At 41.7% G+C, this 24,415-nt stretch overlaps 2 protein-coding genes across 2 annotated transcripts; one reads left to right on the top strand and one right to left on the bottom strand.

Annotated features, from left to right (window-relative positions):
• Nucleotides 1–2,111: 2,111 nt before the first annotated feature.
• Nucleotides 2,112–5,873, bottom strand: LOC147538001 (uncharacterized). The gene has a single exon (XM_086642915.1). It carries the CDS (start codon nt 5,871–5,873, stop codon nt 2,112–2,114), a length of 3,762 nt encoding a protein of 1,253 aa, XP_086499041.1.
• Nucleotides 5,874–7,854: 1,981 nt separating this feature from the next.
• On the top strand, nt 7,855–11,321 carry LOC147538000 (uncharacterized). The gene is made up of 2 exons (XM_086642913.1): nt 7,855–10,191; nt 10,332–11,321. Exons 1-2 carry the CDS (start codon nt 7,855–7,857, stop codon nt 11,319–11,321), a joined length of 3,327 nt encoding a protein of 1,108 aa, XP_086499039.1.
• The last annotated feature ends 13,094 nt before the right edge of the window (nt 11,322–24,415 follow it).

The following is a 24,415-nucleotide window of genomic DNA, read 5'->3' as shown; positions in this document are numbered from 1 at the left end:
GGAATCATCTCCACCAGCCCTAACTCCCAGAGCACCACTATCTCCCACACAAAGTCTCTTAGAAGCTTTCCCACTAATCTTGTGACCCATGGGATCAGCTACTAACCTCCTAACCACATCAAACTTCTTATTCTTTTTAGACCTACTCACCTCAGTCCAAGCCCCCTCATCCATCTCCTTATCATGCTGACTAGAGGAAGACCTAGCAAACTCCTTCATACTTTTTGTAAGGTGAATCACAGAAGGCTCCCCATCATGGACACAAGTAGAAGGGATGCTAATACCCTTAGCAGGGGCACCAAGTTTGGAACCACACCCTGAGCTCGGGCAACATTAACAGGAGAAGGGTGGTGAGTTTGGCGGCGCCGGTGGTCTTTCTTTTTCCGACAGTGGTAGTTATCGTTCCTTCCTGGCCGGCAGTGATTCTTCTCTATTTCTTTTCCTTTTTTCTTGGATCGAGCCTCTTGTTCTTCCGATTTCAAGTATCTCCACCTTACTGGTAGCTCCCTTGGGGCTTCAATCGTGATGGTGGAGGCGACTGGTTCCCTCCAAACTCCTGGCGATGGTTCTATTGGTCTGAAAGGATCAGAGACACTATCAAAACAGGGTAGTATGGTTGAGGGGAAATCGATTTTAGGGGCTTCTATGGGTGGTGCTAGGGTCTTGCGTGCTCCCATGAGGGTTGCAGTTGCTTCTCCGATTGATGGTGGATCTGTGGGTGGTGATTATTCAGAGCTCCCTTCGACTCAGGTACCTGTTTCTCAAGGTATGTCTTCTTCTATGGATTGGGCTAAGCTATTTGCTAAGAATCGTAGTTCTGGTAGGAAGTCTTTGGAGTTTCGTGATCCTATTTTAGTTAATGGTCGGGCTGTTATTTCATCATCTAACTATCAGGATCAGATTGAGGATTGTAGAACATTGATAATTGGTAATTTCTTTGGTAGCAAGCTGCCTTTTATGGTTGTTAAAAGGTCTTTGATTAACATTTGGAAACCTAAAGGGGATGTTTCCTTCACCCTTCATGGAGATTCAGTGTATGTTATAAGAGCTTCATTGGAAGAGGATAGGTTGAAGATATTGGAACATGAGCCTATCTCTGTAGCTAATAGAATTTTTATTGCTCGACCATGGACTCCTTTTCTTGAGAAGGAGGTTATGAAACTTAGGTCTATTCCCATTTGGGTTAAGCTTAAGGGTGTTCCTATTCATTTGTGGCATGAAGAAGGCTTAGCTGATATGGTTAGTTCTATTGGTAAACCCCTATTTCTGGATGGTCCTACCTCTTCTGGGTTGAGGATGGCCTATGCCAGGGTTTGTGTGGAGATTCCTATGGATAAGGAGCTTCCTCATGTGTTGGAACTGTGTGTGGATGGTGAAGATTTGGATATTGATATTGAGTATGCCTGGAGACCTAGGTATTGTGTTCATTGTTGTGAATTAGGTCACAGCTCTAGTTCCTGCCTAAAGTTAGCTAAGGTTAAGAAGAATGTTGAGACTCAGGTAATGAATGATCCTATGGACAGTGAGAAGGGTGGGGAACCAAGTACTAGAGATGTTCCTTTAGCTGACACAGTGGTGCCCATGGAGGGTACTAATGTTCATGATGAGGGTTGGACTGAGGTGAAGCATAAAGGGAGTATGAAGAGGAAAGGTAGGGAATTAAGTGGTTATGAAGTGACTGACAGTGGTGCTGGTAAGAAAGCTGTGGCTGGTGCTTATGAAGGGAAGAGGGATGTTGGTGGAGGTGCTGGTCAGCTGCCTAGTCAGGACCTTATAAGCAACTCTAAGCAGATTCATATTGGTGGGAAGAACAGGTCTTTGCTTCTGAGGCCTAGCATGGTGGTGGATGAGGGTGAATGTCCTGGTGAGGGGACATCTCTTCCTAAGGGTGACAGGGGTAAGTTTTTTTTTTTTTTTTTTTGCATTGATAAGCAGGCTAAAGGCGCCAGGCCGAAAAACAAAGAAAAACTAAACAACCTAGCCGACGCCAGTCGGAGCAAGCCCACCCCAGAACCTTAACATGGAAACAAAAAAGAGCACCAAAAGAAAAGACATCATAAGGACATAAAGTCCCATACCCAAAAAAGACATCAAAACAGAATTATCACTCATCATATACATCTAGTATAAACGGTACCACACTTGTCTTCATCAATAAGCTGCTCCAACTTGGGATCCAAAGAACCAGGAAGCAGCACTTCCTCCTCAGCATCCGGCCAATGCTTAGAAAGCCAATCTGCAACTCGATTGGTTTCCCTAAAGACATGATGAATGGTGCAGGAAGTAAACCCACTCATAAGCTGCTTAATCTTCTGATAAAGAAACACTACTCTCCAAGGAGGAACCAGCCTATTCGAGCTAAGCAAAGTATAAGAGTTCATGGAATCAGTAGCTATGCTCACCCTAGGCAATTGAAGATCTCTGGCAAGCCTTAAACCAACCTCTATGCCTTGAAGTTCATGCCACAACACTGAAATAGGAAGAGATCTCCCTCTAGCTGCAGCTATAATAGAGCCCTGATGATTTCGAATAACACACCCATATCCCCCACCAGCTGAAGAGTAGGCACCATCAGTATTAATAAGGATCAGCCCAGGCTCAGGCTTTTGCCACTCACAACGCACAGGGGACTTAGAAGAGAACTGAATATCAACATTCCAAACACTAGCTAACTTCCTATTCTTGATACAATCAGAAAGTGTCACTTGAGAACCCAACACTTTCATTCTAATGTCCTGAATAATAAGAGCTAATACTTCCTCTTTGCTTTGACAACTGTTATCATGAAACCTCTTGTTCCTTTCCCACCATAAATGATAAAAGATAGCATTGAAAGCTAACCTGCCTAACAGCCCAGTACCCTCCCTGCCTTGAAACATTTTAATACACCACTCAATCTCCTTATCCCAATCAACCTTAGAAATCTTTATCAATCCGAGCATATGAAGAATGGTGTCCCATATAAACTTAGAATAAGGACAGTGAAAAAACAGATGTAACTCATCTTCACTCTCCTTATTACATAACAAACAACAAGGATCCACTTCTATACCCCAAAAGAGAAGCTTGCATTTAGTTTTAAGTCCTCCTCTAAGAGCAACCCAAGCAATGAAACTCTGCCTAGGAATATGATGAGCAAACCACACTAGCTTATGCCATGAAGTGGCAACCCTTGTCATTCTCAAAGCTTCATATGTACTTTTCAGAGTGAACTCTCCTTTTTCACTAACCTTCCAAACCTTCAAGTCCTCCCTAGAAGTATCAATAAGAACTCCATTCAGCCCATCAAGGATAGAAGGAATAAAAACAGCAAGATGGGAAGGGATGTGCCAAACACCATTCCTAATACAGGAACTAACACTGATGTTAATGTGGAGAGTACTATCATATCTGAACATCTGAGTAAAGAACTTAGATAGAGGACCCAGGGGATGCCAATTATCAAACCAAAACTTAGTAGACTCACCATTACCTATGACATGAAAAGCAAATTGAGCTCCAACCTCTCTGATATGAAGAAGCCTTCTCCAAATCCAAGATGCATTGCTGGGCACTGCCATGGTCCAAAAATTCTTCTTTTTAATCAAATTGACCTGCACCCATTGAACCCATAAAGTATCCTTATCACAAAAAATGTCCCAAATATGCCTAAGACAGCAAGACACATTCAAGACCCTCAAATCCCTGATGCCTAGCCCTCCTTCTGCAAAAGGAAAACACACATGAACCCAACCAACTGCAGCTTTCTTCAGACTAGTATCTGACCCTGTCCACAAAAACTTATTGAATAAAGATTGCAGCTCCTTAAGGACTCTTTTAGGAAGATCAAACACACTAAGCCAAAAGAGAACCATGCCTTGAAAAATAGACTTGATAATAGTGAGCCTCCCAGCAAAAGACAAAAATTTAGCTTTCCAAGAGTGAATTCTAGCAGTAACTCTATCAAGCAAAGACAAACAATCAGAATACTTGAGTCTAGAGGAAATAAGAGGCACCCCAGGATACCTAACTGGAAGAGCAGCTTGAGAAAAACCAAGACATTCAATTAAAGCACTTCCAATATCATCAGGAACACCAGCTAAGAACATAGAACTCTTTCTTTTGTTAACCATCAAACCAGTGCACCTATAAAACACCTCCAGCACCTCAGCTAAAGCTAGAGCTGAATCAATATCACCTTTGGAGAAGACAAGGACATCATCTGCAAAAGCAAGATGAGTAATCAAAGGCTTAGAGCACTTAGGATGCACATGAAACCTTCCATTCTTCACCATATCCAACAGTAACAAATTGAAAACTTCCATCACAAGAACAAATAGGTAAGAGGACATAGGACAACCTTGTCTAATTCCCCTCTTACCCTTGAAATAACCATAAGAACTTCCATTAACCATTATAGAAAACCTTGAAGATGCAATACAAGAATACACCCACTTCCTGAATACAGAAGGAAACCCCATTCTCTCCATTACCAACATCAAGGCATCCCACTCTATGGTATCATATGCTTTTTGCAAATCAATCTTGAAAGCACACCTAGAGGGGCCCAATGTTTTGTGATAGTCCCTGGCTAATTCATGAGCCAAAAGAATGTTATCTTGAATACATCTACCTGATATGAACCCAGATTGACAAGGGCTAACCAACTTAGAAATGCAATCCTTCATCCTTAAAGTAAGAATCTTAGAGATGCATTTATATATAACATTGCAACAGGAGATAGGTCTAAATTCACTGACCTTAGAAGAATCTTTAGACTTAGGAACCAAAGTGACCAAAGTAGAGTTGACTTCACCTAAAAGCTTACCAGAAGAAAAGAACCTCATCACAGCTTTGGTGAAATCATCCCCAATAATATTCCAACAAGACTTAAAGAAATGAGCAGTAAAACCATCAGGGCCTGGTGATTTATCAGAACCAATAGTGGATAAAGCATGAACAACCTCCTCTCTAGTGACTCCTCTCACCAGCTGTTCAGCATCCTGCATATCCAGCACAGAACTAAACTCCATCTGCTTCAAAAAATCAGAAGTCCCTCCCTGAAAAGCTGAAACACCAAACAAGTTTTGATAATACTCAACACATTCAGCAGCAATTAAATCAGGTTGGACAATCTTATCATTAGCAAGGTTATAAAGAAAAGGAATATTATTCCTAGATCTTCTTTCCCTTAGAGATGCATGAAAAAACTTAGTATTACTATCACCAAGGTCAATCTTTTGCACTCTAGACTTCTGCTTTAACATAGACTCTTCCATTCTAGCTTTAGCAGAAAATAAAGCTACAGCTTTCCTCTCAGCAACTCTAGTATTCTCACAAAGTGGTGTAGCTTGAAGTTTAGTTTGTAACACCTCCATTTCCTGCCTAGCTTCCTGCACTTTAAGAGAATAATCCCTAAACCTCTGTTTCTTCCACAATAAAAGATCTGCTTTCACTCTCTTCAACTTGCAAACCAACCTAAACATAGGGTTACCAGTAACCTTAATGCTCCAAGCCTTATCCACTAGCTTCATGAATCCTTCCTCCTCAGTCCAGCAATTGAAAAACTTGAAAGGTCTAGGACCCACACCACTATCCTCAAAAAGACTAATAACACAAGGGGAGTGATCAGAGATTCCTCTATTAAGAAACTCAGCTCTAGCAGAACAAAAATCTTGAACCCACTCAATATTCACTAACACCCTGTCAAGCTTCTGAGTAATACATCTATCACCTGATTGTAAATTAGACCAGGTATGAAAACATCCACTAAAAGGACAATCAAACAGCTGAGAATCTCTAACAAACAATTGAAAATCAAGCAGCTCACTAGGTTTGATATTAGCCCCACCCAACTTCTCATCCTCCTTTAAAAAGGTATTGAAATCTCCCATAATAAGCCAAGGGCATGAGAAATCAAGAGAAACACTACTCAACTCAGTCTAAAGAGTCCTTCTATCTACTAAAAGATTTTTAGCATAGATACAAGAAAGCATAAAGAACCTACCATCTTTTAACTCTACTCTAACAGTTATACTTTGATCAGACATAGACACAAAAGTAACAGAAAACTGACCAGCATCCCAGATCAGCCACACTCTTCCAAACTTATCACAATCATAATTGTGTAACCAATTCCAAGAAGGCATTAGACTTTGAAACACCTTATCCTTCTTAGCTTCAGCCACATGAGTTTCCAGAACACTGCACATACCTAACTTATTATTTCTAATGAATTTCACTACCTCTCTAACCTTGAGAGAGTCATTTAACCCTCTCACATTCCAAAAACCAAAGCTAATCATTAAGAATCCTAATTGGACCCCTTCCTTTCAAACCCACCTGGGCACCTGATTGACCCCCTCCAAATAAAGCAACTTTTGTTGCCACACCTCTCTGCCCCTCAGAGGCTTTACTAACCTCCATAGCATCACCCTCAACACAAGAGTCCACCACACAAAGTCTCTTAACTGACTTACTAACCCCCCTGTCTTCAATGAATGAAGGAGCTACAAGCCTTCGAGCTCCATCAAGAAACTTGTTCTTCTTAGATCTCCTAACCTCTGTCCATTCAGGATCCATTGAAGTATCATCATTAATGACTGAACAGGATGCAACTCCATCCTCACTTTTTGCAAGAGAAACCCCTAAAGAGGTCTCTTCTTGAGCACAAGCAAAGGTATTAGAGTTGCTACTCTTAGCAGGGGGAGTCTTATTAGGCTCCACACCCTGAGCACGAGCTGGGGCACAAGGTTGCACCCCTACCTTCCCTGTTCCAGGCTTATCATTAGCACCATTACCAGGAGGTCTCATTGGGGCATTTTGTCGAGCAGTTGTTCTACACTTTCCTACAGAATGTCCAAAAGCTCCACACCCTGAACATTTAAGAGGTTTCCAAGCATATTCGACACGAATGTCTATTTTCCTATGATCCTTAACCACAAAAGATAAGAGCTCAGGCATCAAACACTCTTTCGAAATTTCAATACAAACACGAGCATAGGCTAACCTGGATTTCTTAGCAGTTGGTTCATCTAACATGATCGGTTTCCCTATTTGACTAGCAATCAGAGCCAACCCCTTGGGATTCCATAAGAACATAGGAACGTTACGAAAGCATACCCAGACTGGTAACGTTTCCATAGCTGCAATATCATCCTCGATGAATAAACTCCATGGACGAACGAAGAATAACCTGTTAGAGATATACAGAGGTTCCATCTCTAACACCCTCTGCCTATCCTCTTCTAAATCAAACCGAATGATATAAGCTGCCTCTCCATGAACAGTCAATAACATATTACCCTTAGGCTTCCATTTATCAGTTAACACTCGACGAACCAAAGGAAAAGGCATTCTTACTCCTACAAAAGAACCAATTAATAAGTTCTCGCAATCACGAATTTCATCTTCAAAATCTTCCAACACAATCTCAGGAGGATCACCAATATTAATAGTCGGAGGTGGAGAGTACGCAAGCTTCGTCCGGCATCTCCTCTCGTCAGAACGAAAGAGTGATGCCCAACTAGAATCTTCCTTCTGTTCAGATGAATCACCAGGTTGATCCGAGGACTCCCCACCATAACCACTCTGTTTTGGCAGAGATTCAAATCTCGAAGAATTTGAACCTCCACCACCAGGAGGAGGGAGGAGAAGCTTTGTCTCCCTATCAGCTAACATTTCTCTCGAAAAAGAAAAGCCAGCTACAGGGAAACACTCGGACAGAAAACGATCCAAGAAAACCGGGGAAGAAAGGAGAACAGGAAGCGGCGCCGCCAAACCCTAGGAAACACCACCCGGGACTTTCTCTCTCTTGTTTTTTCGAATAAAATTGTGACAGGGGTAAGTTCCTCTCCTGCAATTGTTACTCTTGATATGACAGTGGTTAGGGGTAGGAGACCATTTAAATTCTTCAACTGTTGGGTGGAGGAGCCTGGGTTCATGGAGATGGTGGAAGAGGTGTGGCAGAATCAAGTGGAGGGCAACCCTATGTATAGGTTGGTTTCTAAGTTGAAGGCTGTTAAAGGTGGAATAGCAAAGTGGAAGAAGGATAAGTTTAAGCATTTTCCAGAGCAGGTAGCTGAAGCTAGGGTGAATATGGAGAGGATTCAGGAGGAGTTGAGGTTGGATCCTTCAAATGTTGAGATGAGGCAGTTGGAGAGGAGGGCTGTGGAGAACTTTACTCATAAGGCCTATGCTGAAACTTCTATGTTGAAGCAACAAGCTAGAGTAAAGTGGCTCACTTTGGATGATGGTAATAATAAATTCTTCTATAGCACCATTAAGGAGAGAAAGGCTAGGAATACTATTAGGCATGTAGTGGGGGAAGATGGGGTGGTTGTGGAAGACCAGGGGAAGGTGGTTGAAGAATGTGTAAGGTTTTATGAGAGGATGCTAGGGACTGAAGAGGTGAGTGGAGATGAAGATGATGTGTTAGACTCTTTTCATTTTCTACATCCTCTAGGGGTTGGGGAATGTTCTGATTTGATTAAGCCTGTTAGTAGGGAAGAGGTTGTTTATGCTCTTTCTACTATAGGTTCTGAGAAGGCTCCTGGTCCAGATGGGTTCTCTTCTTTTTTCTTCAAGAAATGCTGGCTAATAGTTGGGGATGACTTTGTTGCAGCCATCCAGAACTTCTTTAAGTCAGGGAGGATGCTTAAGGAGGTAAATTCTACCCTTGTTTCTCTTGTCCCTAAGGTCTCTAATGCTTCTTCTTTGGGGGATTTTAGGCCTATTTCTTGTTGTAATGTAGTATATAAGTGCATTACTAAGATTCTTACAGAGAGGCTGAAGTTGGTGGTGTTCTCTATGGTGAGTGAGAACCAGTCAGCCTTTATTTCTGGTAGATGTATCCAGGACAACATCATGATGGCCCATGAGATTGTTAGGAACTATAACTATAAGAGTGGGGTAGCCAGGTGCACTGTGAAAATTGATCTTAGGAAGGCATATGACACTGTTAGATGGTCTGCCTTGCTTAAGATACTTAGAAAGTTCCAGTTGCCTGAGATTTTTGTGAAGTGGATCTATGAGTGTGTTTCTACTCCTAGATATTCTATAGTGGTGAATGGGGGTGCTCATGGCTATTTTCATGGTAGGAGGGGCTTGAGACAGGGGGACCCTATTTCACCTTACCTCTTTGTTATGGTGATGGAAGTGTTTTCAGCTTTACTTTTGAAGGAGGAGGTTGAGGGTAATTTTCACTTACATCCTAGGTGCAAGAAACCAAAGATCACACATCTTTGTTTTGCTGATGATCTTATGGTGTTTTTTAGAGGTGATGTTGCCTCAGCTTGTGCTCTAAATAGGGCTCTCAGCTGTTTGCATAAGGGTACTGGTCTAGGGGTTAACTGTGAGAAGAGTTCTATGTATTGGACTGGTATGGAGAATGAGGTTAAGGTAGAAATTCAACATGTTTTGGGCTTTAATTGGGGGTCTTTACCTATTAGGTATCTTGGTTTACCTCTGATTTCTTCTAGGTTGTCTTATAATGACTGCCTGCCCCTGATTGAGCAAATTCAAGGAAGGGTGCATTCTTGGAAGGCCAGGTACCTATCTTTTGCTGGGAGGTGTTTGTTGATAAAGGCTGTGCTTTGTGGGGTTATGGTGTATTGGACTTCTGTCTTTGTCTTGCCTAAAAGGGTGTTTAAGGAGATAAATTCTGTTTTCTTTAGGTTCCTCTGGTTTGGGGTGGACATGGGGAAAAAGAGGCCTACTGTTAAGAGGGATATTGTATTCCTTCCTAAAGAAGAAGGGGGTTTGGGTATTAGGAGTATTGAGAATCTCAATGAGGCTATGAATCTTAGACATGCCTGGGACTTAGTGAGTGGTAAGAAGTCTCTTTGGGTCAGGTGGGTGCAGCAGAATCTGGTTAGAGGGAAGTGTTTTTGGCTCATGGATGTTCCTCATGACTGCTCCTGGTGTTGGAGGAGGATTCTTGGTAGTAGGGAGATAGCTAAATCTCTTATTTTTCACTTGATAGGAAAGGGTGACAGTATTCAGATGTGGATAGATGCTTGGCACCCTCAGGGGGTCCTATACTCTGCTTATAAGGAATCCTTAAGATTTACTTCTAATTTGCCTCTTCATATGTATATTAAGGATGGGTCTTGGAATGTGCCAAACCATCTTAAGCCCTTCTTGGATCCTATCTTGGGTAACCTGGAGGGTATTGAGATTGGTAAAGTGGAAAGGGATACTGTAGTATGGACTGTGAGTAAGAATAGGAATTCAACCTTAAATCAACCTATGAGTTTGTAAGACAGAAGTGTGCTAAGGTGGATTGGTATAGTTTGGTGTGGTCTAGTCTAGCTATTCCTAGACACTCTTTTATTGCCTGGGTTGCTTTGCAGAGGGGATTGAAGACTACCATGAAGCTCAATTCTTGGGGCTTTCATGTGCCTAAGAGGTGCTTTCTCTGTGGCTTAGTGGATGAGACTGATTTTCACTTGCTCTTTGAGTGTTCTTTTTCAGGAGTAATTTGGAAGGGGCTGCTGGAGCTGTTAGGGCTTAGTCCTAGCCTATTCTTTGATTGGGACAATGCTGTTAGCTGGTGTTTAATGCACTTTAAGGGTGGAAAGTTTGTGCATAAAGTCAGGTGTATGCTATTCTCTTCTTATGTTTATCATGTTTGGAGGGAGAGGAATTTGAGAGCTTTCCAGAAAACCAGTAGGAGTGCAGACACTATCCTTGCCATTATGAAACAGGAGGTGATGGTTAAGGTTGAAGCTTGGAGCGGCAGAATTGAAGCCTGCATAGAAAATTCTGAATTGTTGCTTAATTTGAACATTGTTAAGCCTGTGGTTTTTCAATGTGTAAAGGGCTTAAGATGGAGGGCTCCAATTGCAGGTTCTGTCTTGATCAATACTAATGGTGCTTTTGATAGGGACTATGCAGGATTTGGTGCCATTATCAGAGATGAGTATGGTATTGTGCTTGCAGCTGGGGCTGGTAGAGCTGAACCTGGTAGTGTTTTGCTGCATGAAATGCAAGGAGTCTTATTAGGCCTGAGGTTGGCTAGGGAGAAAGGGCTGCACAGGGTGTTCCTTGCTTCTGACTCGACCAATGTGGTGTCTATTCTTAATGATAAGGGTGGGAAGCCACCTTGGACTGTGTGGAACACCTGGAGGGAGATCAGAGGGCTGATGCAGGAATTTGAGAGTTGTGTTGTGCACCATACCTATAGAGAACTTAATCAGGCAGCTGACTTTTTGTCTCGGCTGAGCAGCAATGGAGTTGTCTGTTTGGATGTGGAGCAGCTTCCTAGTATGCTTGCTTCAATTATGGACCAAGATAGGAGAGGAATGGTTAGGATTAGGAGATTTTGGCCTACTGAGAGTTAATGTTTTTGTGTTTTTTCTTTGTGGACCATTATAGCTTGCTATAATGTGGGATTTTGTATTTGTTGGTTTATTTCAATAATAGGGTCAGGGTCCCTTTAATCCCTGTTGACTTTTTCAAAAAAAAAAAAGATAGATCAAGACATGGGGAGTAAAAGCCCTAAGGTTTTGAATCAAGAAAGTTGTCGGAACACCACGAAAATCCGATCAAAGAAAGTTAGGTTTCCGGCCAAAATCAAGATTTCCGGCCAAAGGAAGCTTAGATCCGGCCAAAAGGCCACTGTCCCGAGCCGTGAGCTTCTTGTCCTTGCACGTCCGAGCCGTGAGCAGCTACCCCTTGCACGTCCCGAGCTATGAAGCATCAAGACCGGCCAGATGCAGCAGCTACCTTGCATCCGGCCAGGAGCAGCAGCTACCCGAGCTGCTTGCACGCGTCCTATGCTGCTGGTCGCGACTAGCAAGTGCTGCTCCGGCCTGGTCTGAAGCTCTCCCGAGCTGTGCTGCCTAGCAGCTTCTCCCGAGCAGCTCGAGCTGCTGCCGGCCAAGGCTAGGCCGGCCTAGCCTTGGCCGGCACTCCTCCTTCTCCTTCTTCTCTTTTTCTCTTTCTCAAACTCTACTAAGTGATGAAGAACCCTAGCCCCTTGCCTCCTTCTCTCTCTCCTCTCCTTCTCAAGCTTGAAGATGATGAATGAAGAAGATGAATAGTGTATTTGACTCAAACCCTAGACATAGTCAACCTTGACTTTGACTCAAACTTGAGTCCATTGGGTGCCTCCAAAATCTCTTCCTTCTTTCATCTTCTTTGGGCTTGGGTTTTAGACTTCACTTGGAAATCAAGAGGGTGCCTTCTAGAATTATAACCAAAGGAGGGTGCCTTCATAGATCCCTTGTTTTAAGACCGAACCTCGACTTCTTTCTTTCACAACTTCCCCGTCCGAACTCGGAATTGACTTCCGTTTTCACCGTTGGGCTCGTCTTTGACTCCTCTTCTCATATGATTTGCTTGAAGTCTTTTTCTCTCATTTTGGGCACATGAAATGATAGTGATAATTCGCCCCCTTTATTCCGAATTCCATGTTTAGCTCCAAATATGGTACCTAAACAAGAAAAACACATAAAATATTATTGATAACACTCGAAAATGACTAATTAGTCTAAGTTAGGCTCTCCAAATGTGACATTTTCGTGTCACATCAACATCCCCAAACTTAAACTTTGCTAGTCCTCGAGCAAACAAAATAAAATGAAAGCCTAACTCACTTTCGGAGGAATCCCGGTTGCATTTAGCATATGCAACAAGCCGTTAAACCCCTAGGTTACCCCTAGTGGACGAGTGTTGTCTCGTGAGGGTTTCCATAGATGACACCCACAAACATCGTGGTTTCAAATACACAAGGGTCCAAAATCCAAATCATAGATAAACATGGTTCATATAGTAAAGGCTTTAAGCATGTCAATGCATGATGAATCAAGTAAATGAGCTCTTGTAAAAGCTAAAGGCCCCTTCACTAATGATCTTACCCTAAAGTGCTAGTGTCATACCATAATGAGCAACATCTATGTTCCGAAGTCACAAAACTTTGATTCCTAAGTTAGTACATTTCGCCTCGACTTCGGCCTCACGGACATACACTCCAAATATGAAATCGCTCACACAAACACACATACATACAATCACATCACTCACACAAAAGAGCTAACATGCTCAAACATAACATAAACAACTTTATTCATCATTAATTTTTTTCTTTTTGTCTTTCTTTCTTCTTCTTTTTTTTCATTTTTTTTTTTGTTTTTCTTTTTTTTTCATATCACTTTTTCTTTTTCATAACACAAAATCACATAAAACAAACATAACTCACAATACTATATTCTTGCAATCAACTTTTTTCCATTTCATACTTGCTTTGACATTCTTCTTTCTTTCTTCTCATGTCTTCATTCTCGGGATATAAGATGATGATGGTAATGGAGTATCCGCCTCCCTCTAGTTGACACTCTTATTGGGTTTCATGGACTACAAGGGCAAGGTTAATTCGCTATCCTAATGTCACTCCTAGTGGCTAAGAAATTTGAGCACACTAGATCAAATGAGCTCTTTTAATAGTTACGAGGTTGAGTAGCTCTTCATTCTACTCGGAGTTAGCGCGGAAGAGTACACTCGAAGGATAATTTAGGCTTTGAGCTCTCACATGGGTTAAGTCTCCACTAATGATACTCTAGGTCTCTTAGAGATGTTTCTTCTTCACTAAGATGTTACTCCCATAGTATAACACAAACACTCAAAGACTCGACTTTCATGCAAAGACCATTAGCAATCACAAAACTCATCAACTCGACACACATGCATCAACATTCTTAAAACTATCACTATAATCACATGCAAATCTACTCAAAATGTTCAAAATTTTCAAATTTGAACCCTTTTGTCTTTGAAACCCATGGTCATGCATTGGCTATGGTCATATCCCGCATCCCCAAACTTAAAACTAACATTGTCCTCAATGTTTTAAGCATACACTAACCAAAAGATAAAGAGGCACATCAATTTAAAGAGAAGAGTGGAAAGATATTACCATAACCGAAGGAGATAAAAGATGATACTACCAAGACTCATGTATAACGAGGTTCCAAGTTGATGCCTAGCTCATGTCATCCCCAAACTTGGAACAAACTACGCCTTCGAAGTAAAACATATAAGAAATGCTCCTATAATATCCAAAACATAATGAGAATGAAGCACATAAAAAGCAAGACCATATAAAATGACCACTCACGCGGGATCACTCGATTGCATTTCGCTATGCAATTAGCCTTTGATTCTCTTGTTTTCACACAAGAGCATGAGTTATGTCTCGCGGAGGGTTTCCAGAGATGCTACCCACAAACATCAAGGACCATCTTAGTCGGCTAACGATCATATAGCAACAGACGGAAGATTTGGGGGTCAACCCAAAGAAAACTATATACAAATGCTAAAAATCTCACAAAAATATTAAACCAACGAAGTGCACGTGAGACTAAAAGCGAAAAGAGACCATCCCCAAACTTAGTGGATGCACGGTCCACTAAATACGCATAAATGCTAGGGGCGACGACTAAAAAGTCGTCAAAAGGATCGACATATAAGTGAAGTGAGAGGAGGTCAGTCGAAGGCAAGAAGTCAAACTCAAGCTTAGTAGATAAAACATCCACTAAGTCCATAGACATGCTAGGGATGACGTCCGAAGTGTCCCAAAAGGGGTTAACAACCGAGTCTGAGATCATGTGGAAGGTCGAACTAGACTCTAAGGGCAAGGCAATATGCTCGGGGACCAAGTCAAGGTCCATAATTTCCTTAGGTAAGTAATCCAACAAGCTATCCGCTATATCTTCAACTACTATGTTATCGACATCCTTAAAGGCATCGGGAGCCTCAAAGTTGGTTGCAACACCTTCACTTCTACATAACTCATCCAAGTAATCACAAGTGCTAAAAATTGGAAAGTTCAATAACGTGTGATCCCCAAACTTGCTCTTAAAGCTATCATCCTGAACATTAAAATCTAATGTAATCTGATCATGGTGAGATGACAATGGTCGAGGGAGCGAGCAACAAGGGTCATCGGTCTGTTCAATCTCAAATGGTCTATCAGGAGCTTCATCGACATTTAACTTAAGACTAGAGTTAGGTGTATTACCCTCACCATCATTCATAGTCTCCTCTTGAGTTTGGGGTGCGCAAACCCCTTCCTCGTCGATGATAGGCTCCGACTCAATTCTATCAACAATATTGAGAATCCATTCTGTGATCTCTTTTATTTCTCGATTGAATCTAGTTTGATACTCTAAAACTAATTGGAGATTCTCTTCAGACATCTCCTCATAATAAGGCACATGAGTATAACTAGACGAAGACTCTCGCGGAACACGGATTATGGGACAATAGTCGGTCAAATGGTCTAAGCTCGCACAAATAGCACAAACCGGGCTAATGGTCTCCATGGTCCTTTCTTCACTACCTTCATGTAAATACCTAGACTCGACTCTTTGAGTGGAATCATCGAGTCGGGAATTGTCATCGCTAAGTGAACCGTTCATATATGTTTGTCGATAGTCACGAAGACTTCGACGTGGTCGATCAATACTAATAGAACTACGTTCCTCATCAAATGACAAATTCATACATGAAGGTGTGGTCATCTCAAATTCTTGTCGATAGTCTCGAAGACTCTTACGGGGTTGATTACCCTCATGCTCATAATCCCTAAAACCATATTCATGCCGAGTCTGACCGACTCCGTACATTCGTCGATATTCACCCATGGTCATCCTAGGTCGGTCAGGTTCAACTCGTCTATTCCTATCACTAGTCGGACCATTCCTATATAAGTTTGAATAGTCCTGATGACTTGTAGATGGTCGACTAGTGTTGGACAGAGTTCGCATAAGGTCATTCTCATCAAATGACCAACTTGCCATGATATCACAATATTCAAGGATACTAACACACAATCGCAAAAAATGGGAACAAACACTTATAGAACTAAACAATCACACACAAGTAAAAAGGATGAGATAGAATGCGATACTATCGAGTGCTCTTCTCGTTTCGTTCGTCTTTCTTCTTAAGCTTCTCGATTCCTTCCTTTTCCTTCGCCTTTATGTCACTTTTGGCTCTTTTCTATAAACCGGTACCTAAAAAAAAAATGAAATTAGGAAAGTACAAAACAAAATAAAGATGTCTAAGAAGCAAATAACACTAAACTAATGAACAAAACAACTAACGCTATCCTAACTACTAAACCTATCCCCGGCAGCGGCGCCAAAAACTTGATGCACCCGAAAAGGTTGCACACCCAAGCGGAGGTATCAAGTAGTAACCGGTAAAACCGGAGTCGATCCAAGGATAGGAAGGTGATTTGGATATCGAAGGGTCTTGTCCCTCGGTCTAGGTATCACTAGCTAACTTAGACTAAAAAGGAAAGGAAACAAAGATAAATGGGGGTTTGATCGAATAAGGTGATAAGAGAATAAAGCAAACAAGTAAAATAAACCAAACTAGACAATAACAGTAAACGGGAGAGAGAGATTCGAGAGAAAAGTCGAAGGAACAAGAGTCGGGAGACGGTAAGACTCGATTCGGGCAACAAATAAGCGAGAGAGGTGTCGAAGTCCGGGAATCCATAATGATAATCCTACGACTACGTATGATCCAATCTTATGTGTCGAAGTATAATCGATGTTCGACTCCTAAAGTAAATGTTTCTAAGTACTACGTATATCCGGAGATCATACCTAGTCAAACAAACGCCTAATTCGGTTAATCCCGAGTCGTCGAAACTGTCGTCTAGTCGCCTAACTATGTGAAGTGCTTGACAAGACACATGAAAATACGATCAAAACGATAATCGAATCAAATGAACATCAATTCATAATCAAAACATGAAATCATATTAAACATAATCACAAACTCATCACGTTTCATCTCATATAATCGACACACTTGATTTAGCTAACATGGTGAATAAGTAATAAATGAAAAGAAATGTTAAGAAAAATCCCCCTTTTTCGATGTGGCTCGAGGCTAGGTTTGTCGAGAAAAATGAGTCTCTAAGTGTAGTCGATCTCCCCGTAGCGATTTTCTAGATTTCCCTTTAATAGTGAACTTTGGGTGTCCCCGAGTAAAAATTAGATTACCCCATAGCACCCATCATCATCTTCTCCATCTCAAGAACATCCACCATTAAAGCTTCACCAAGCTTTCTCTCTCTAAAGATTTTTCACCCAAAATCAAATCAAACTACATGGGAAGATAGATCAAGACATGGGGAGTAAAAGCCCTAAGGTTTTGAATCAAGAAAGTTGCCGGAACACCACGAAAATCCGATCAAAGAAAGTTAGGTTTCCGGCCAAAATCAAGATTTCCAGCCAAAGGAAGCTTAGATCCGGCCAAAAGGCCACTGTCCCGAGCCGTGAGCTTCTTGTCCTTGCACGTCCGAGCCGTGAGCAGCTACCCCTTGCACGTCCCGAGCTATGAAGCATCAAGACCGGCCAGATGCAGCAGCTACCTTGCATCCGGCCAGGAGCAGCAGCTACCCGAGTTGCTGCCGGCCAAGGCTAGGCCGGCACTCCTCCTTCTCCTTCTTCTCTTTTTCTCTCTCTCAAACTCTACTAAGTGATGAAGAACCCTAGCCCCTTGCCTCCTTCTCTCTCTCCTCTCCTTCTCAAGCTTGAAGATGATGAATGAAGAAGATGAATAGTGTATTTGACTCAAACCCTAGACATAGTCAACCTTGACTTTGACTCAAACTTGAGTCCATTGGGTGCCTCCAAAATCTCTGCCTTTTTTCATCTTCTTTGGGCTTGGGTTTTAGACTTCACTTGGAAATCAAGAGGGTGCCTTCTAGAATTATAACCAAAGGAGGGTGCCTTCATAGAATCCTTGTTTTAAGACCGAACCTCGACTTCTTTCTTTCACAACTTCCCCGTCCGAACTCGGAATTGACTTCTGTTTTCACCGTTGGGCTCGTCTTTGACTCCTCTTCTCATATGATTTGCTAAAAGTCTTTTTCTCTCATTTTGGGCACATGAAATGATAGTGATAATTCGCTCCCTTTATTCCGAATTCCATGTTTAGCTCCAAATATGGTACCTAAACAAGAAAAACACATAAAATATTATTGATAACACTCGAAAATGACTAATTAGTCTAAGTTAGGCTCTCCAAATGTGACATTTTCGTGTCACATCATATACTGTGGGGAGATGAAGAAACAGTTTTCCACCTATTCTTTGGGTGTTCTGTCACAAAGATTATATGGGAATCATTATTACTTAAGATGGGATTCGAGAGAGTATGTGCTGCAGATTGAGAAGGGGAGCTACAGTGGTGTATCAATCATTTTGGTGGGCTTTCTATCGCTGCCCGAGTGGGTCGTTTGCTTCTAAATGCCTATGTTTATCATATTTGGAAGGAGCGGAATAATAGAGTATTTAGAAGTAATGTCATGCCACCGGGGTTGATTATACACACTATTTGTGATGAAGTGAGGATCAAGCTGAATACCGTTACCAAACGGTTTGAAGATACGGAGGAGAATCAGAGAACCATTGATCGCTGGAATCTTACTATCTCTCTCCAAAAGCCGATTTACACTCCATGCAAATGGACTCGGCCGACGGCAGGGAGATACATGATTAATACGGATGGTGCATTGAACGAGGTGGATGCGGGGTATGGAGCCATTATTCGAGACTCGGAGGGGACTGTTGTGAGAGCAGCCACAGGTCAGGTTGACGGTCAGACTATTTTCATACATGAGCTACAAAGCGTTGAGTTGGATTTGGAGTTAGCACTTAGTGCCGGATTGCAGGAAGTTGAACTTGGTCTTGACTCGATGAATATCAAGTTACTTCTTGCAAAACCACATCAAAAATTACCATGGAGGGCGAGGCGTTTGTGGAAGAGAGTTCAGAGGCTTCGAAGTCAATTTTGGAGTTTTCGAGTTTTTCATGTCTATAGAGAAGCCAATCAGGCTGTAGATTTCTTGTCAAAGATGAAGCTCGGACCGGGGGTGACTCACTTGAATATTAGTCAACTTCCGTTGGAATTAGTCAATATCGTTAATGCGGACTCTAGAGGGACAGTGAGAATGAGGAAAGGGTGGGGCTAATGAAATGATGTAATTTTGTTTTTTTGCTGTTTTTTGATTTTATATTTCATTGTTCTCGGTTCAGGCATCTCCCGCTTGTCATTATAAAAAAAAAACTTCATAAACTAGGAAAAACCCTTGAAACGAAATCGTATTCATTTCCCAACATCAACGTGGCAGAAAAATACTAGCCGGGATAAAGAAGATTCCAGTGAAAAAGATGAAACAAATCTGCAGAAGCGGAAAACAAACTCAATTCAGTGTACAGTTGAATTCAATGTATAGTTGATTCAAATGACAATTGAAATTTCAAAATTGCATAAATATCAAATCTGCAGAAGCAAACAACCGATCAAGAATGAAAATCCAGCCCCATATTATACTAAGACAATCTGTACAGTACACCACATCTGAAACAAATCGTTTATGTTAAATCTCTTTCAAAATAAACTTTCATCCAGAATAGTTTTTTCACTCAGGATTTGAAGCAGTCAATGACAAGAGCAAGAAATTAGAATGTCCAACATGTGAGTACCTTATGATACACACAAATACTAATCACCATAAAGGATTCGAAAGGTATAGTAGCTATAGCCACCAAGGTATATCTTAGACAAGGACCATTCCACAGACGGCACGCCACCAAGGTATATCTTAGACAAGGACCATTCAACAGACGGCACGACACCAAGATAAGATCAAGTTCACTATATCCGAACTCCGTCAGTAAGTTGTATTATTGTACCGAGCTGAAATGGTCACTGTCAATCCAGTTAACTTCTCCATTAAGATCTTCATTTCCCAGAAAACATATCGTCTGACACCTCCAGAAGGCAGAAACTTAAATGGAAACAAGTGTGAAGGACCCGGGCACGAATTACACTCTCGCTAAAACTGGATAAGCAACAAGCCTGCAAATACTGATACAATCACCGATATACCAATCCACTAAAACTAGACCACTAACTAACATAAAACTTAGAAACAAGGTGCAATCAATCAGGTAACTTATATACACATATGTCTGAACAAATACAATTGCGATCTGATAAAAGCTACCCAAGATTCTTGACCCCTTGAAACATGAGCTAGAATAAATTGTGGTCCTCCTATCTTGTACCCTGAAAGTAGTGGAAGGAAATCGTACGCTTAACGTCGAAAGTAGATAACACTCAAAAAAGGAAGACAAAAATGAAATAGAACAAAAACCTCTCTCCGAGAAAACCGAACCAAACTCCAACTAAATACAGAATCCTCAGGAAACAAAAAACCCAGCTAGATATAACTTTTTTCGAGTTCTCCACGAAATGAGAAGGAAAAACAAACAGGATTTATAGCAAACCAGGTAGATGGCAAAGTGAATTTCAAATGTTCCTCATTCCAGCTACAGGTGATGAACTTCAAACTAAAGTCAAAAGAACTGTTGTCCAACGCTTAGTATCAACCTAGAAAGAACAAAAGACTTGCACTTAAGCAACTAAAAACTTGAGTGGACAAAAGAAATTTACATGGCAGTGCTCCACAAAAGGTTCAATTTTTTTGATGATACTGCTCCACAAGGAGTATACATCGGATTCTGAATATCGAATATTCCAGATTCTTGAGAAAAATTACATAAGATTAAATATTAATTTATTTGACAGAAAAATAGAAATTATATCCCGCATAAACAAAAGACTTTTCATAAATTATGAAAACTCCCTCGACAGGCAACCCGCACGTCTCATTGGACTTCATCTGGCAATTCCCTAGAAAATGAATTCCACATGCTTTAATTATTACTCCAACAAACAAGCGAGTTCGGAAAGCCCCCCTATTTCTTCCTTTCTGCTTGTAAATTCTTTTCCCCCTTCTTAATTCAATCAGCTTTTCAAAAAAAAACTTCCATATTAACAACCAAATATTAAAAATCAAATTCTTCAGGAGTTCAAGAATTACTCTTTTCCACAATAACATACGATCCTTTTTTAGTAGCTAACACAACAATGCTCTCCCTGGGTAAAGGATTACCAGTTGAACAAACATTTGAACCAGAAGAAAATCTACACAAGACAAATATCTAAACAATCGACATGAAATGAAAGCCCCCTTCAAAGATCCACATGTATCCTAAGTCAGTGTTGTGGCATGAGCTTCAGGGTATTGAAGCTGGTCTGAGATTAGCTAGAGATCTTAAACTGTCAAGAGTAAGTTTGGCAACTGATTCCAAATCCTCTTGTGACTTGCTGTGTTCTGATAAGTTAACTCCCCCATGGAGGGTGGCTCCTCTGTGTAAGAAGATTAAGCAGTTGATGGCTGGGTTTACTTATTGCAATATTCATCATGTGTTTGGAGAGATTAATCAAGTTGCTGATTGGCTCTCTAAACACTGGCCTGATTCAGAGGAAGAAGTTCTGTTCTTTGGTGATTTAGATGCAGCTGTGGTGCAGCTTCTTGAGGAGGACTTGTCTGGTGTTGTTCGTACTCGCAACTAATCATGGGAGTTTCTTTTGTTTTGCTTTCTAATAGTTGGGCTCTGTTGACCCTTGAGAGAATAGTTGTTTTCATTTTGCTGTTTTTGCTACCTTTCCTTTTGTTTGTGTGTGTGTGGGGGGGGGGGGGGGGGGGGGCTGTCCCCCGGTATTGGTTAAGTCGTCTCTTTGACTTGTTTTTTGGGTCTGGCTCCCTAATGCCTGCTTATCTATGCAAAAAAAAGTCATCTCCTACAATATTCTAGCACTTCTTAAAAAAGAAAGAAGAGAATCCATCAGGTCCAGGGGCCTTCTCTGAGCCAATAGTACACAAAGCAAACACAATCTCATCTCTGGAGACAAGCTGAATAAGACCCCCCCCCCCCCCCCATAGCATCTACTGGGAGAGGGGACTTAAACTCAATAGAGTCCAGAATCCTATCCTCATCAACAGAAGCAGTATCAGACCCCAACATTGCTCTATAGAAATTCACACATTCAACTATGACCTCCTCCTGGTTCTCTATCCTTGCCCCATTTCCATCCAAAAGAGTAGAAATATTGTTCCTAGGCCTTCTTTCCCTAATGGAGCAATGAAAGAATGTGTTGTTGTGATCATCCAAAGTTAGCCATTTAATCCTAGCTTTCTGCCTTAACATTGGGTTTTCAGCAGAAGCCAAGTGTGTATAATTCTTCAGAGCAACCCTCTCTTGGTGTCTAAGAAGATCATTGAGAGGATCATTGCACAGGGCATTCTGAATAGGCCGCGGCTTTGGGGAATAAAGAAAATTCTCCGGGGAATAAATTCTCGAGGGAATCCAGATTTTTTTGAAAGTTCTCCGGGGAATAAATTTTTATGGGGAATACAGAATACATTTTTTTGAAAGTTCTCCTCCATCTCATCTGTTCTCTCTACCACCTCATCTTCTCGCCACCTCATCATCTTCTCCGGCGAAGGTCGCCGGCCGGCCAATTTTCCGGCCGACGACTTTCAAACATAAATTTTTTTTTTCTCTCTCTAACACTCCAGCGAAGGGAGACCTTCGCCAGAGGTCTGGTATGTCCATGTTTCTTAAGAAAAGCCGAAGTCCAAATCAAGCCCACAAAAGAAAAGAAGAAGAACAAGATAAAGAAAAATTTATGAGCACCCTCTCTTTGGTCTAAGACTTAGTCAAGTTTGACTAAGTCTAGGGTTGTGTATACACAAGTGAGAGAAAGGGGTCAAGGGACCTATCTACTATTCATCTTCGTCACCAAACAAAAAAAGGAGAGAAAAAGAGGAGGCTAGAGCTCTAGGGTTTTTGGTGTTCTTCATCAAGTTCTAGGGTTTCAAGGAGAGTTGAGAGCCTTGATGAGAGGGAAAGAGAGAGAAGGAGCCGGCCAAGCTAGGCCGGCCATCACCAAGGCCGACCAAGCTTTGGCCGACAAGGGACAAGCAAGGGAAGCTCGGACCGTCAATGGCATGGGACAACAGGTCGGCTCCTTCAAGATAGCAGCTCGGGATCCTTCAAGGGAGCACGACAGCTGCTCGGGCTTCTCAAACACGGCCACGAACAGCAGCACCCGCTCGGGAACTGAGGCATCAGCAGCTGCTCGGGTTGTGGTTGCAGCAGCTCGGATGGGAAGCTCCATAGCTCGGAACGACCATCACAGCACAGGACAAACACAAGTGCTGCTCGGGACGTCGTGGACAGTAGCTTCCAGCAGCTTGGGACATCAAGATCATGCACGGGACGCGCGGCTGTGGCTAAGGATGCTTGAGATTTAGCCGGACCACCATTTTCTTGGCCGGATTTCATCATCTTCTAGCCGGATTTCTCAAGAACTTCCGGCCATTTTCTTGAGTGGAAATCTTAGGGCTTTTACTCCCCATGCCATGATTTTGCTTCTCATGTAGTTTGATTTGGTTTTGGACTAGAATTGCTAGAGAGAGAAAGCTAGGGTTTAGCTTCAATGGAGGTTGAGTTCTAAATGGAGAAGATGATGATGGTCGCTATGGGGAACCCAGAATTTGCTAAGGGGAGATCGGCTGCACTTTAAAGACTCATATTTTCCGACGATCTTAGCCTCAAACCACATCGAAAAAGGGGGATTCTCTCATCATTTTCTTTCCGTTTCTTATTCAATCACCATGTTACCTAACTTTAGTGTGTCGATTATATGAGATGAAATGTGATGAATTCGTGATTATGTTTAATATGATTTGATGTTTTGACTACAAATTGATGTTCATTTATTTCGATTATCGTTTCGATCGTATTTTCATGAGTCTTGTCAAGCACTTCATATAGTTAATAGACGAAACGAAGTATTCGATATCGATCGTAGTCTAAGTCATATTTTCATGTGTCTTGTCATGCACTTCACATAGTTAGGCGACTAGACGACACTTTCGATGACTCGAGATTAACCGATTTAGACGTTTGTTTGACTAAGTATGATCTCCGGATATACGCAGTACTTAGAGACATCTACTTTAAAGTCGAACATTGATTGTACCTCGACACATTAAATCGGACCATACGTAGTTGTAGATTTATCATTATGGATTCCCGGACTTCGACACCTCTCTCATTTATTTGTTGTCTTCCGACTCTTGTTCCTCCGACTCTTCTCTCGAATCTCTCTCGCCCATTTGATGCACCCGAAAAGGTTGCACACCCAAGCGGAGGTATCAAGTAGTAATCCGGCAAAGCCGGGATCGAACCAAGGATAGGAAGGTAGTTTGGATATCGAAGGGTCTTATCCCTCGGTCTAGATATTAAAGGCTTACTTAGACAAAAGCGGAAATAAATGAAGGTAATATGAGATTTATAATCGAATAAGCAGTAAGAAAATAAAGTAAGTAAAACAAACTAAAATATCAATGTAAGAGGGTGAGAGAGATTTGAGAGAAGAGTTCGGAGGAACAAGAGTCGGGGAACAACAAGTAAGAGAGGTGTCGAAGTCCGAGAATCCGATGTGGTGGACTAACAACTATGTACGGTCTAATCGAATGGATTGATGTAAATCT

Source organism: Eschscholzia californica, unplaced genomic scaffold (genome assembly GCF_041429995.1).
Source record: "Eschscholzia californica isolate CP2 unplaced genomic scaffold, dmEscCali1.0.p SCAF_5, whole genome shotgun sequence".
Lineage (NCBI taxonomy): Eukaryota > Viridiplantae > Streptophyta > Magnoliopsida > Ranunculales > Papaveraceae > Eschscholzia > Eschscholzia californica.
The sequence above is the reverse complement of the archived record's forward strand: the minus strand, read 5'-3'. Positions and strand labels throughout refer to the sequence as shown.

Bases quoted from the DNA above. Each gene is read 5' to 3' on its own strand.
- LOC147538001 (XM_086642915.1), bottom strand. From the start codon at position 5,873: ATGGGAGATTTCAATACCTTTTTAAAGGAGGATGAGAAGTTGGGTGGG.
- LOC147538000 (XM_086642913.1), top strand. From the start codon at position 7,855: ATGACAGTGGTTAGGGGTAGGAGACCATTTAAATTCTTCAACTGTTGG. The intron at 10,192-10,331 runs GTGAGTAAGAAT...GTTGCTTTGCAG, and splicing joins GGGATACTGTAGTATGGACT to AGGGGATTGAAGACTACCAT.